The following is a 14,229-nucleotide window of genomic DNA, read 5'->3' on the forward strand; positions in this document are numbered from 1 at the left end:
GAAGCTGGGGTAATAGTGAATGAGAGATCCTCGCTGGAAGGAGATAAATGTTTGTGTAGTGGCAACTGTGATCAGTTCTAACATGGAAAAGACTGGAGCGCTGTGAGAGGGTAGGGCAGGGAGGCCGAGCCTTTTCTGACAGGCCGGTGAAGTCCGCTCCAGGTCAGTGACCCTTCTACCTGCCGAGTAGGAGTGGGCTGGGGCCGCGGGGTGGCCGCCCGACCTCGGCCTCTTCAAATCCCAGGAGGAGAGGGGTGGATGGGAAGACACGGCGGACTCCAGTGCCCCGTACCTGGCGGGCCCTGTACCCGGCAGGATGATCACCCCACACCACCAGGGTCTCCAGCACCGCCGGGGCCGCGCGTGGCGCCGGGGACCCACGTCTACTCCGTCCCTCGGGGTGCCGTGGACGGAGGCAGGCGGATTGCTCGTGGTCCCGCAGACCATGAGCGGTGGCCAGGAGTGTGCACCTGCCGAGGCCGGCTTGGGCGGCGCAGAGGCGGCGAAAGGGAAAGCTTGGAGGAAGAAGGGCAAGAGGGACGGGCCTGAGCTGCTCCCTCAGGAGGATCCAGAAATGCGCGGGATCCGGGGGTTGCCATCGAAACCGGGAGCGTCAGGTCCAATTTCTCCACACGCGGTCAACCTCTGCGCGCAAGCTGGACTAGCGGTTCCCCCAGCGGAGTCTCGCGCCCTCTCGCGGCCTCTCTCGAGAACAACACTGTGCTTGTCCACGAGGGACGCGAATAAAGATTTCTTCTTCAAACAAACAGGAAGTGCCTACGGAGGCCGGGCCGGCTGCGGAGCAGGGCCCGGGCATGAGGTCGGGTGGAGACCGCAGGGCGGGCGGCGGCGGCGATGAGCGACATCGTGGAGAAGACGCTGACGGCGCTGCCGGGACTCTTCCTGCAGAACCATTCGGCTGGGGGACCCGCGGCCGCCAAAGCGCCCTTTTCCTCGCGTCTGGGGGGCCTCGTCCGCGGCATCACCTCGCTCACCTCCAAGCACGTAGGTGCCCGCTGGGCCGGGAGGTCGGGGCGCCCCGAGGAGGCCCGCGCGCTGGGAGGCCCGGGTCTGGAGGCCAGCCTTAGGGGGTAGCCCCTCCAGGGAGGCTCGGGGCCTGCGCGCGTGTGGGTCCGGCCTTGGTCCGACTTCTCGCGTCACTTTCTACCCGACTGACAACTGGGAGGCCGGGTGTGCACAGTTGGCCCTGACACTGACTCGTTAGTATCTGGGGCGAATCTCTTTGATCTTTGAGCCTCCGTGTGTTTTCTGAATGCTGGAGTGGAAAATTACCAATGCATATTTCATAGGTTATATTTATAATTGAGGTATCAAGCGTGTGAAAATATCAAGTGTGGTGGAAGTGTCAGCATTGTTCATCTTCTGCAAAGTTTCTTTTCCTGCTCCTTCAGTTCTTTTCTCTCCCCAGTTTTTTCAGCTGCAACATGTCACACCCTGGAGCAGACCCTGCCATCTGAACCTGTTGTTGAGTATCTTTAGGGAACTTGAGTTTCTTAGGTTAGAACCGACGAGTTAGGTAGAGAAAAAGCATACTTCTCCCCAAATTGCTGAGTAAGTCTGCCTCAGCTTTGAAAATGAGCACTAAAGAAAGTGACTTAGTTCCTACAGACTTTTGGTTAGTTATCTCACACGGATTATGTGAGATACTGATTCAAAGCTTAGTTTATATCTTTAAAAAAGATCGTGTGTTAAGTTATAATTCGTTCAAAGATATTTATGGAAGAGGTTATGTGGTAGACACTGAGAAACAGAGTAAAAACGCCTTTCCTTTTCTCAAGGAATTGGTCATTCACTTGGGCTGAAGACAAGTATAAGCAATATGCAATGAAATGTAAGTGCCAGGAGAGAAGAGAAGACAAAGAAAGAAGGAACGTGCTCAGAGGGAATAAAATGTTCTTTTTAAACTGAATTAAGGTGATGCTATACTGGATGCTATATTTCTGCTTCACATTCAGAAATCATTTGTGGACTTAATATTGTTTGTCTGAATGTTTTGTCCTTTGGTAACTTTTATGAGATGTTGGATGAAACAAAATAAGTGTTTTTGGTCTTAAACTGCAGTTTGAAACTGTATATAGAGTATCTGAATGTGGCAGTATTTCACTAGTGTTTCTTGATTAGCCACTGAATGGACATCCGCTCATTCAATGTGTAATTTAAAGATAGCATTAGGTTAACCAAAAGTGAGGCCAATATTCAAGAGCTTAGAGTGAAATACAATGCAAACAGTAAAAGTGACCACATTGGCGTATTTATTTTGTGAGAGAAAGACAGGAAATGAGGGAAGGGATGTGAGGAATAAGATGGGGTAGAGAAGAAGAATATAGTTTAAGAAAAAAAAACAGATTTCTGTTTCTGCCTTTTTACCCTAATTCTCTATCCCATGAAGACTTTTTACTTTGAAGAGAAAGGTGTGGGAATCATCCTGGACCAGTACATGAAGGATATCTTTTCTACTCTCTCCATTAATTTTCATAAAAAACCATTTTCTGCTAACCTGTCCTTAACAGGTTAGTAACTGAGCTAAGAAAAGGGAATAATGGGTTAGCCTGGAAATATTTATTCTCTCCAGGAATGGTTCTGAGAGTTGGAGAAATGCCTTTAGGCAAATCTTAAGCACATCATTTTTATAACTCCCCTTTAAAATAATGTTTCTTTTTTGTTAAAGTACTATAGATAACATTTTTTTTCCCTTTAAAAAAGTTACAGTTGAAAAAGACAGTTACTCATGCATTTAATTATTTTCACCTTTTCAGGAGGAAGAGAAATTAATCCAGCAGGAGCTGAGTAATCTGAAAGCAACTGTTTCTGCTCCTACGACAACACTGGTAAGTTTGCATAGGCAGTGCCAGCATATTTTGAATTTGAAATTTGGCCCACTATGGACTTGATGGTGGCATCTAATTGATCACTTGCTAAAATCTGACTTATCGTAGTCCAAATCAGTTATGGGTGGTAGCAAGTCAAATATGAATTTTATTTTATTACTGACTGGTTGCCCTAGAGCAAGACTTGCTTTACTGATGTCAATTCAGTGCCAAATGATGATAATTTCATAAATGTGGCAGTACCTCTGGGACTCCAGTGCTGATCTTACTGTTGAATGTTGTGTACTGGGAAAAGGATAGGATGTATAATTTGATTTTTCAAATAGCATTCATTCAGCAACTATTTAATGAGAAGCCACTACATGTGGGATGCTGGAGGAATGTCACTACATAAAACCTAGTTTTTTTTCTTTTAATTCTCATGTAGTTAACATACAATGAAGTTTTCCAAGCAACATTTACTTAACAAATATTTAGTAAGTGCCTTTTGTGTGTAAGTCATTGTGGGAATGTTTTCCTTCTAATAAAAATATTGGGGTGCTCATTTTGCATGAATACATGATCATGTACATGAATAACACTTACAAAGTCTGAGAGAATGTATTTCTTTTGTGAACATAATAGTATGTGGACAAATGAAACCCAAAACATAATCTGATGTATTTACATGTATATATGTTTGTGTGTATAGATATGTATACATGTGTGTATGTGTAAAATCATCGAACTTGGTAGAAATGTTAAGCTGAAATGGTTTCTCTGTTTTTATTTTCTTTCACTTCCATTTTCTGTAATTGGCATCAGTAAATATAATTTGTCCTGCTATGAGGCATAAATCTGATGTAGGGAATAGCCAAGATAAATAGTAGAAGTTAGGAAGCCAGAGTTTGGAAGGAAGATTTTATATTGTGGCTGTCCAACTCTGGGCAGAGTGGTCTGTCCCATTAGGTGGTGGTGTAGAGAGGTTGGATGACAAAGAAATTATAAAATGAATTCCTACATTGGGGAATGTACTTTCTTCTCCAAAAATAAGAGAATAACAAAGTTTATGACATAATTTTACTTAAATGAAGTTCATAATGACTTTTGAAAAACTCTGAGGTAAACTGTTAGAAAACCAGGGTTGATACTTTCTGGCTTCAATGAACACTTTGACTCCTAATTGACGTAGAAACCTTTGAAGAAAGGCTTCCAGTATCTTTTAAGCTTGTTTTCTCAGTTTTTAGTAGTCATAATTAATGTGCTAATGAATTTTCTTCTATCGCTTTAAACACAAGTGACCTGAATTAAATCTTATTCCCCTAAGATTTTCCTCTGACTTCTTTTTAAACTCTTCATATTTGCTTGTATATAATATACACATGTGTATATTATACATATGTGTGTGTGTATATGTATATGAATGCAACATTAAATATTCTTTAAAATATTTTACTAAAATAAATATTGTTGGTCGTTAAGTTTGGGAGCAACTTTTACTTATAAAATCTGACTTCAGGTGATTAATTTATAATATATGCTATTCAGTGCCAGGATTAAAGAATTCCCCTGTTAAAAAGTACAACATAATAGAAAAAATCAAAACATTCTATTTATGTGTATAGTTACTCTACATATATTTTGCTTTTCAGAAAATGATGAAGGAATGTATGGTGAGACTTATATATTGTGAAATGCTCGGATATGATGCTTCCTTTGGCTATATACATGCAATCAAGTTGGCACAACAAGGAAACCTTTTAGAAAAAAGAGTAGGTACGTATGTGTTTAAGACTTTAATACTTAATTATACCCTTAAAGTTCCAGCTACTATATAAAATGAAGTGCAGGTATTTAGTATGTTTTTAGAATATTGTCTTGGAATTTCTAAAGCTTTAAAAGGTAACACTTCAGAAACTCAAAAACTATGAATGAAATTTGTTTTCCTGATCCATAGCATTTTGGAATTATGGAGAAGATTAAAAATTGCCTCTTTTGATGGTGGTTAGATGACTATATATATATATATATTTGTCAAACTCATTGAGCTATATACGCTTAAAAGTTCATAAGGTGGGTGAATTCTCTTGTATGTAAATCATACCTTAGTAAAACTGATTTTAAAAAGCCTGTCTAACTTCATCAGTTTAATGATGAATTAAACAAATATTATTTTTATAGGATAAAAACTGAAATTGACCTGAGTCATTTTAAATCCTGTTTTCAGTTTCACAAATGTTAGCTATGAAGATTAGAGGTATCTTTTAAAAATTTTCATCTCTGTAATCAACCTTAAGGGCTATTAGTAAAAATCTTATCAGGGACTTTAAATTTTCTGTTCATAGGTTCAATTTTATATCAGAATCTCAAGAAGCAATCATTTTAGACTAACATAGCAGTGGAACATATTCTTTATTCAAAGGAGTTGATAGTATCATGTTACAAGGACCAACATTCTTCACAAGTCATATTAACCTGTACTGTCAGATGGAGTTGGGGTGGGAGATACCTTGGTAAAGATTCCAAGTCTATATGTGCACAATATTCTGCCTGTTGAACCTCACTCTATCCAAAATACCCTCTGTCTTCTAGATTTGTTGTAATCTTCCCTCCAAGTAGAATGTTCTCTGTCTTTCCCTTTCCATATTCCAAGTCAAGTTTTAACTCTTCTGTGATTACTCAGGTGGCTCCTACCATCTGTTATTATATCTTTTCATATATTAAGTCTTAGCTCCCAAACTAATTCTAAGACTCCTAAAGGTAGGACATTTTGAAAACAATAGATAGTAAATATTAGATGGATGGTGGTATAGTTATTTTGTACAACTATTGATATATTCTGCTTCTTAGACTTCCATGTAATTTTTAAATTAAATTAAATTTAATTTAAAAAACATGTAAAGCATTAACATGGTTCAAAATTAGATCTTATAAAAAGATGTAATCAGAGAAGTCTTCACTTTCATCTGTAGCTCCTATGCAATTTGTACCTTACCCCTGTAGATAACTGTTTTAATTAGTTTTTGATTAATCTTTCTATTGTTTTTTTCTGGAAAACAAGCAAATGCATGGGTACACATTCACATACTCTTTCTTAAACAAGAGACAGCATGCTGTATACATTATTTTATACCTTGTTTTGACACTTGATAACTTTTATACAGTTGCATAATTTTCATTGGGTGGATGAATGTACCATAGTTTTTTCAGTCAGGTCCTTTATGGGTGAACATATGGGTTTTTTATTTTTTGCTCTTATAAATAATGAATAACCTTGTACATGTATTATTTCATAGTTATGGAGGCTTATTTTAAAGGAGACCTGAAGAATCATTGTTATTGAGGTTCATGATCTTCCTTGGGAAAATATTTTTGCCAACTAGAGAGACATTTATCTGCAAGTATCAGATGTTCTTTATGTGTGCTATGAGTGGAAGTTGTTTTTTCAAGAAAGCGTGTAAACCATTTATATGTCTTCACTCTAGTACTATTGCCTCATCCACTGTCCTGAGATTTCTAAGGTTAGCTTTGGTGCTTTTTATGATGAATACCTTCTTGTTTTTTATATGAATATTTTTGAATAAATAAATTTCAGTACCCATTAAGTTAGGCATTATGTTAGGTGCTTTATGTTGTGAGATAGTATTTCATTTTACAGAGGAGGAAGCTGAGGCTGAGAAGGATTAAGTCACTTGCCTAAAATCATAGAGCTGATAAATGGTAGAGCTGGAGTGTGAACCCAAATTTCTATGAGTCAATGCCTATATTCTTACCGTATATTTTGCCCTTAGTCACATTAAATATACTTCATAATCGTAGTTCTTTGTTTTCCTGAAACCTTTTTCAGTTTTGAGTCACTGAATATCTTTCTTCCTGTTTCTGGATTATCAAAACAGGATATTCTTTTGTAACATAGAATTAAGGTTTCATTGAGATGGTCTTAAGTTTTTGATCATCTTGTACCTTGATACTGGTGACTTGGGTATGGGTGTTACCTTAGCCAGACAAGTTTCAGCAACTGGTAAGACTTAGGCTCCACTTTAAATGCTCTCCAGGGTTTTACTCATCTCTTTCTTAGCTTTGGTAGTGCTTTTTTCTCTCAGGATTGTGGGAGTAATGGTTCTGCCTTTTGGACCTTCAGTGAACATACTGCAATGGGTCACACTGCTACTTCTTGGTTGTGAGAATAGGAAGTTTCTAATAGTTTTCCCATGTTCCCCAACAGATACAGACAGTGTGGATGCTGGATAATGATGAGGATAGTTAACATTAGGATCCCTAGTGAAAGGGCTGAGTGAACTGAGAGGAATGAAAAACAATGACAATGGGAGTCAGGGATTAGGGCCCCTAGATAGACTGTATGGAGAGACAGGACAGCATAGGAGTTAAAAACATGAACTAACTCCTGCTGTTGGGGTTGAGTCCTGGCTCCACCATATAATAGCTGTGGACCTTGGGCAGTTGCCTTTTTGCGTCTCTCATTATTTTATTGGGGATTATAAGAATACTGACCTCATAGAGTTGCAAGGATTAAACAAGATGAGGCTTATAATGTCCTTGACCTATGCTAAAATAAATGTCATCAGTGTGAAGGGTGATAGGAAAATGACATGGAGCATTTAGATTCCAGCCACATGGCATTTTTCTTAATATTAATGTATTTCCTCAATCTTAAGATGTACTTTTTAATGTTTTAATAATATTAAAATAAATGCTTATTCAAATCAATGAGTGCATTTAGTGTGGTAGACAGTGTTTCTTTCCTCAACAACTATTATTCATTCAATAGTGTATCTTCAAATGGAGAAAATAAGGGATTGTTTATGGCTTAATATATGATTTACATCGCATGGGTTGGTAATCGGTAGCTCATTCAATAAATACAAATAGAACTCACTATTAACTGTAGTAACTAGTAGTTTCTGAATAACTATATGTTTTCAGCCAGTTCCCTATTGGTATATATGGGTTGGTTTTTATTTTTTGTTCTTATAACAGTGAATAGCCTTGTGCATGTGTTATTTCATAGTTACGGAGGCTTATTAAAGGAGACCTTAAGAGTCATTTTATTGTGATATCTTTTAAAAAGATATAATCAGAGAAGTCTTACTTTCATCTCTAGCCCCTACCCAGATTGCTCCTTAACAATGTCTGTCGGTAACTATTTTCATTAGTTTCTGATTAATCTTCCCATTGTTTCTTTTTGCAAAACAAGCAAATGCGTGGGTACACATTCACATACTCTTTCTTACACAAAGGGAAAGAAGGCTATATAGATTATTCTAGAAAGTGTTAGAAATGTTTTGATTAATTGTTTTGAGATTTGCACAGAAGATAGAGGCATATATTCCTAATGTCATTTATAGAACTTTAAATTGATACGTGGAGCCTCTTTTCCATTTCAGGCATATCCTGTGAAATATATAATTTTGAAAGATTTTGGAATAAAAAACACCTGAAATCTTCCTTGCTAAAGTTTTTGAACTACATATTTTGTAGCTTGTTTTTACGTTTACCTGTCATTGGTATCTTTGACACTTAAATTTTGGAATATATTATTGTTATGTTTAACTTCTTGGGAAAAGTTAAATTTTAGCAGCTAATGAGACTTTTCCCCTCAAATTTTGTAGGTTATTTGGCTGTTTCCTTATTTCTCCATGAAAGTCATGAGCTGTTGCTTCTCCTTGTGAATACAGTTGTAAAGGTACTGTATTTTGTGTGAATTTGTATTAAGTCTTGATTATTTCTGCAAGCGTCTGTTATTTCTCCCCAATTATATTGAATTAGCTGTTTTTATAAGAAGGTAGGCTTACAGAATGGGCTTAGGAAGATCTTTTAGATCAGTTTCTGCACCTGTAAAATGAGGATAGTAATAGAATTTAACCAAGTTCTCAGGGTTAAACGAAGCCCTTCTAAGGTAGTAGTTGCGACTGCACCTCTTATTGTTTCAGTTAAAAAAGCAGAGTTAGAACCATGGCTCATCTCTCCAAACTCTTAGCATATGTACTTTTCATGCTGTTGTCTTTTTCTCTGGGATCTGTTCTGAAAGGATATAGATATACACTGAATAATTGAAGTCTTTTAAATTCTAAAAAACATTTTAAAGGAGAATAGAATTGGGTAAATGAACTCTACAGATAATAAAACCACAATTTAATCCACATGATATTTTTCCTGTTAAATGTTAATCAAATTGGTAATGAAGTATAATTGAATTGTTGAGCTTTTTCAAGTTTATCTTGTGTCACTCTTTTGACAGATAAATTTGTGTGTATGTATATAGTACTTTGTGAATATACTCTATTAAAGGTTACTAGTAGCTTAAATTTTTCCAAGCTTTCAAAAATACATTTTTTTGGTTCCATTAGAATGATTTATAAATTTGTGCATATATAAGTATATTTGAACACATGGATTTTATTGTATACGAGAATTACTTCCTTTTAACCTTCTACTTGTATTACTGATTAACAAGAAAAATTCATAGAATTGCTTTGTTATTAGTTTGGAAAAGTTTCCAAATGCTGTATGTAATAAAAGGAGACTGCTTTGGCCAGTGTCAGAGCAGAAATACAGTTTCCTTTTGGATCAGTTGCTTTTGGCTGTATTTATCTGTTGACTCTATGTAGACAAATGAAAGCGGGATATTCCTATAAAATATGAGATAAGTTTGAATGCACCAAGTTATTATAATTATAAAGTTGGTAGAAAACCATTAGTATGTAGGATCATTGCAATGTTGAGCTGGCTATCCCTACTTTCAAAATTTGCACTGAATGTTTTCTTTGCTTAATAATTATGTCAGGACTTACAGAGCACTAACCTGGTAGAAGTATGTATGGCACTTACTGTCGTCAGCCAGATTTTCCCTCAAGAAATGATTCCAGCTGTTCTTCCATTAATAGAAGATAAACTTCAACATTCTAAGTAAGTAAATTCTTTGTGGATACGTATGTACACTATATATTTTAAAATAAAAATTTATTCCAAGTTTAACTTAATGCTACCAGGGTAGAGCATATTCTTTGACTGCCAGATATTATGCAAAAATCCCTGATGGCATCATCCTTTATTTTTGTGTGGGTTTAAAAATATGTTAGGCAGCTTTCTAAAGTTAAACTGAGAGGCAATGAGGCTGAGTGTCAGGGACCTTTGGTACTACTAACAGTACCACTAACGGCAGTGGCCCAGTTTTTCCCTTGCCTGTATGGGGTTGATTGAAGCACCTTAGTTCTCACAAAGTTGTTTTGAAGATCAAGTGAAATAATGGAAAGCATTTGGGAAAGGTTCAAGTGCTCTGAATGTAGAGAGCTTCAGTGTGCTGGGGCTGCTTTTACAGCAAAATAGCAGCATTCAAATTCTTGTAGCATAATATATCCAAATAAAACCTTAAGTTGTAGTATACTGCTTATCTTATCTTGTAAGATTCCTTAACTGTCTCCCTTAATAGCTTGACTTACTTTTTCTCCACACTTGGAATTATTTTGTTTTTGACCAAGACTCCTAATTTCATCACCTTTAAAGCTAGGAAAAAGTTGCAGTCATTTTCCATTTTTCCTTTGTGATCACAGTATTTTAGTTATACATACATTCTTGATAAAGATTTTTTTTGTTACTCATACTTTATGAGTAACATACTTCATATGTTCAAGTCAGTATTTTTAGTGTTCTAAGATTATAAAATGTCTACAGTTTGTATTCTTTAAGAAATCTTGGACCAGTTGTCTAGCTAAAATAATAACTTTGACTAAGAATTATAGAGTAACTTTAAGAATTATAGAGTAAGTTTTCCAGACTTGTTATGATGTTTTGTCTATGTCAAATCTGTGTTTAAAACAAATGATGAATATAGATGATTAATTACTGAAACTAAATGATTAGCTTTTCTTGGATAATCATAGGTTGATGTGGTCATAGCAGAGCATATTTTTATATAATTTTTCCTTACCATTTACTGTTCTGTGGTAATCATACTTACTGACCCTTTGTATGGAATACTTCTGCGGATTAAATTTTTTCCTGTTGCTTCCCATTTACCCTTTCAGTTTTTTCCTTATTGCTTCCCATTTCATTTCAAATCCTCATCTCTCCTGTCTTCTACTAATTAGAGTTTAGATTTTTTGAAAAGCTGCCCTGTAGTTATGGCCATTCTGAACTCCATGCTATAAAGAGCTAAAGAATATAGGATAAGAGATACAGGTAGGCCAGTAGGTGTCACAAAGAAGATGTGAGCGAGGGCTTGGTTTTGACTTTTGAATCCCTGGCTGTATTTCAGCATGCCAGACCTAGAGCCTGAATCTAGGTCACTTGATGTCTTGAGTTAGTACCACCACTTAGTTACCACCACCACACCAGGCCTGGGGATTCTGGAGTCTGTTCAGAGTTTGTATTCTTTTTCCTCATGTCATTTGCCTAACTCTCTCCCAGAACTAACATTGGTTAACACTCAATTACAATACATTGGGATGTAGCGTACAGTCATCATAGTATTAATACCAATGACAAATCTAGTTAATCTGAAGGTAGTGAGTTGCTTGTTAATAAAATTTAGCAGAAGCTGGATGATCATTGTTAGGAATCTTATAAAAGGTATTCTTGAGCAGAACACAGAGGGTTGATTGAATAATCTCAATTCTGAGATTCTATGATTTTAGGTAACAAATACATATTTAGAACCCTAATAAAAGGAAATACTAGCTCTTGTGCCATTTGCTGCTGTTGTGAGCACTGCCAGCCTAGTCTGCAAATATGGAACATGTAGGAATAGGCATAAGAAAGTAACAAGGAGTATACTTTCTTGAAAATCACATTATGAATATAGGATAGCAACTCTTTACTTTTGCTTCTTGTGTGCTAGACATTATCTGTTACAAATTTAGAGCAAGACTAGTGCATACTTTTCATTGTAATGAGGTTTTTGAAACATGAGCTGGACAAGGAGAGGAATAACATCTTTAAATATGAGTTTCTCCTGTACTCTCCTGCCCCTTTAATGTATTTGGAGTATGTTTGCCTATGATATAAAAAAATATGAATATCTGGAATGTTAGAGAGACTTTTAATTTTAATAAAGAGACTGTTCAGTATTAATAGCCGAAATTACCCCTTACTGATTTAAACTTAATGTTGATTCTTTTCCAAGTTTATACAGAAATGGCTTTCAAAAATAAAATTAGGGAATTAAGGAATCTGTTTATCTTCGTTGTTTTTTCTGGTTTCAAAAGTATTGTATGATGTATCTGTATTCCTATTCTGTTAATGTGTGTATGCAATCTAATTAGTAGTTTGTTAAAACCTATGCATGCTTATGTTACTCTACAAGAAGTTATGTCAAAGAAATAATCAATCTTCTCATGTTTTCTTCTGTCTGCTACTTCTATAGCTTTTCTTCTTCCTTCCTAATTACAGCCCTTTAGTAGAATTCGTGCCTCATATTTAAAATTACCGAGTATCATAATTCTTCCAAGTGGTAAAGATACCTCAAGATAAGTGCTGGGCATAGAAGCCACAGGGCATAAATCTGCAAAGAAGTAAAAAGCTAACCTTTTCAAAGAATATTGCTTCTCTCTCACTTACCAAATTTACATTTCCCTGTATGGCCCCGGAAGATGACTGGTTAGCCAGAGACGGGTAAGATTCCTCAAGGGAGGAACAACCTAAGACAGGCACAGTCGCAGGGGGGCCATCAGGTGAGAAATTGGGGGCCAACAGAGGTGAGGCTTAGAACCTCACCCCCCCTGTTTTGAGAGAAATCTTCTGCATTCGTGGATGTTTTATTGCCCTTGTCTAGCTTGGATTAACACATAGTCTGCAGGCACACACCTGATCATCTACATTTGCTCTCTTACAACACTAAACTATGTTTTCTACCTTTATCTTGCATCTACCTACCACTTCAGCATTTTATTTAAAAAAATAAAATAAAATAAGGGAGAAATGTGAGATTCACATATACATCAAGTATAAAAATCAAATGAATAATCATATCTGACTTGATTGTTTATAGTTCATGATGCATGATCAAAACCGAAAGTTTCTGTGATATGACTGCCCTTGCACTGTTCACCATGTAAGAACTTACTCACTATGTAAGAACTTATTCACCATGTAAGAACTTGTTTGTTATGCTTCAGAAGATTGGAGACTGGGCTTGGTGTTGATTAATGATTGTGCATTGAGTCCCCTATACAGAATTTTATTGTTGTAAACAACCATTTGATCAATAAATATGAGAGATGCCCCCTCAAAAAAAAAAAAAAGTATTGTATGCTTGTTACCAAAATATTCCATAACTAGAGAAACGTATAACATAGTTAAATCCTCTTGAAATTTTAGCTGCTTTTTATAGATTGGTGGATTAGAATAAAGAAATTAATAATAAATGAATAATTCTCTCTTTCTTTTTATATTTAAGTAATAGCTGATACTTTGAAATCATCTGGTCCAAAATCTTTCAAACTAAATGCCTGATGATTCAGATGGTTTGTTTAGATTTCACTTTTTATCTTTAGGGAGATTATTCGAAGAAAAGCTGTTCTGGCATTGTACAAATTCCATCTCATTGCTCCTAATCAAGTACAGCATATCCATATTAAGTTTCGGAAAGCACTTTGTGATAGAGATGTTGGGGTCATGGCTGCTTCTTTGCACATATACCTTAGGATGATTAAGGTAAGTTGGGAATTTCAGCGGTACTGAGCAGTTACCATTAGAAAAATATAATTATGGAATTAAAAGAAAACTAAGAGTTTTTTGGTAAAATAATTAACAGTTCAAGTGTTTATTATTGGCATAATTTTTACCAGTTGTTGATAGCATGAATTGTAGGCACATTACAGAACTAGTCTTTTTTTTAAATGCCTCAGGTTTTTCATGTTACTAAAAAAGCACAGAAAAATGGTGGCTATGGAAGGTGAATGAAATTTTCAGATTTGTGGTTTTTCAAGCAGACTCTCTTTTATACAACTTCAGCTTACAGAAATAAGGGGAGCTGGTGAGGGTGATGCAAGGTATAGACTACAGTGTTAATTCCATACATTGATACTGTATCAAATGAGGGAGGAGGCTTGAATGGTATGGTAAAATTTTCTAAATGGTGATATGGGTTTGTACTAATTCAGCTCTAGTGTATCGCCTGTAACCCTTTGTATCCAAAATAATCTATTTGTGAGGGATTTCATGAGTACCTCCTGACAAAATGGAATATACTGTTGAATTGAGTTGAAAATTATAGAACTAAAGGTTGTTTTCACATTTATATAAGTTTGTTCCAAAATAGCATGGTATAAATAAATATTGGTATTATATCTGTTTTTCCTCTAACACTTACTAAACTTTGAAAGAGCTATTATTTCCCTTCCAAAAATTTGTCCTTGATAATAATAAAAATTATAATGAAGAA

At 36.3% G+C, this 14,229-nt stretch overlaps 1 protein-coding gene across 4 annotated transcripts in view; it reads left to right on the forward strand.

The window, feature by feature from the left end:
• Positions 1 to 767: 767 nt before the first annotated feature.
• The window catches only part of AP4E1 (adaptor related protein complex 4 subunit epsilon 1), a 64,977-nt gene continuing 51,515 nt past the window's right edge, over positions 768 to 14,229 (forward strand). For 3 of the 4 annotated variants that reach the window (XM_036917788.2, XM_036917791.2, XM_036917789.2), the window contains exons 1-6: positions 768 to 1,005; positions 2,778 to 2,849; positions 4,481 to 4,604; positions 8,459 to 8,532; positions 9,634 to 9,755; positions 13,340 to 13,499. In XM_036917788.2, coding sequence (XP_036773683.2) covers positions 856 to 1,005; positions 2,778 to 2,849; positions 4,481 to 4,604; positions 8,459 to 8,532; positions 9,634 to 9,755; positions 13,340 to 13,499 — 702 coding nt within the window. In that variant the 5' untranslated portion in view covers positions 768 to 855. Of the gene's footprint in view, positions 1,006 to 2,777; positions 2,850 to 4,480; positions 4,605 to 8,458; positions 8,533 to 9,633; positions 9,756 to 13,339; positions 13,500 to 14,229 lie in introns of those variants that run through there. The other variant, XM_036917792.2, reaches the window with a different exon arrangement.

This window comes from Manis pentadactyla, chromosome 11 (genome assembly GCF_030020395.1).
Source record: "Manis pentadactyla isolate mManPen7 chromosome 11, mManPen7.hap1, whole genome shotgun sequence".
Classification (NCBI taxonomy): Eukaryota; Metazoa; Chordata; class Mammalia; order Pholidota; family Manidae; genus Manis; species Manis pentadactyla.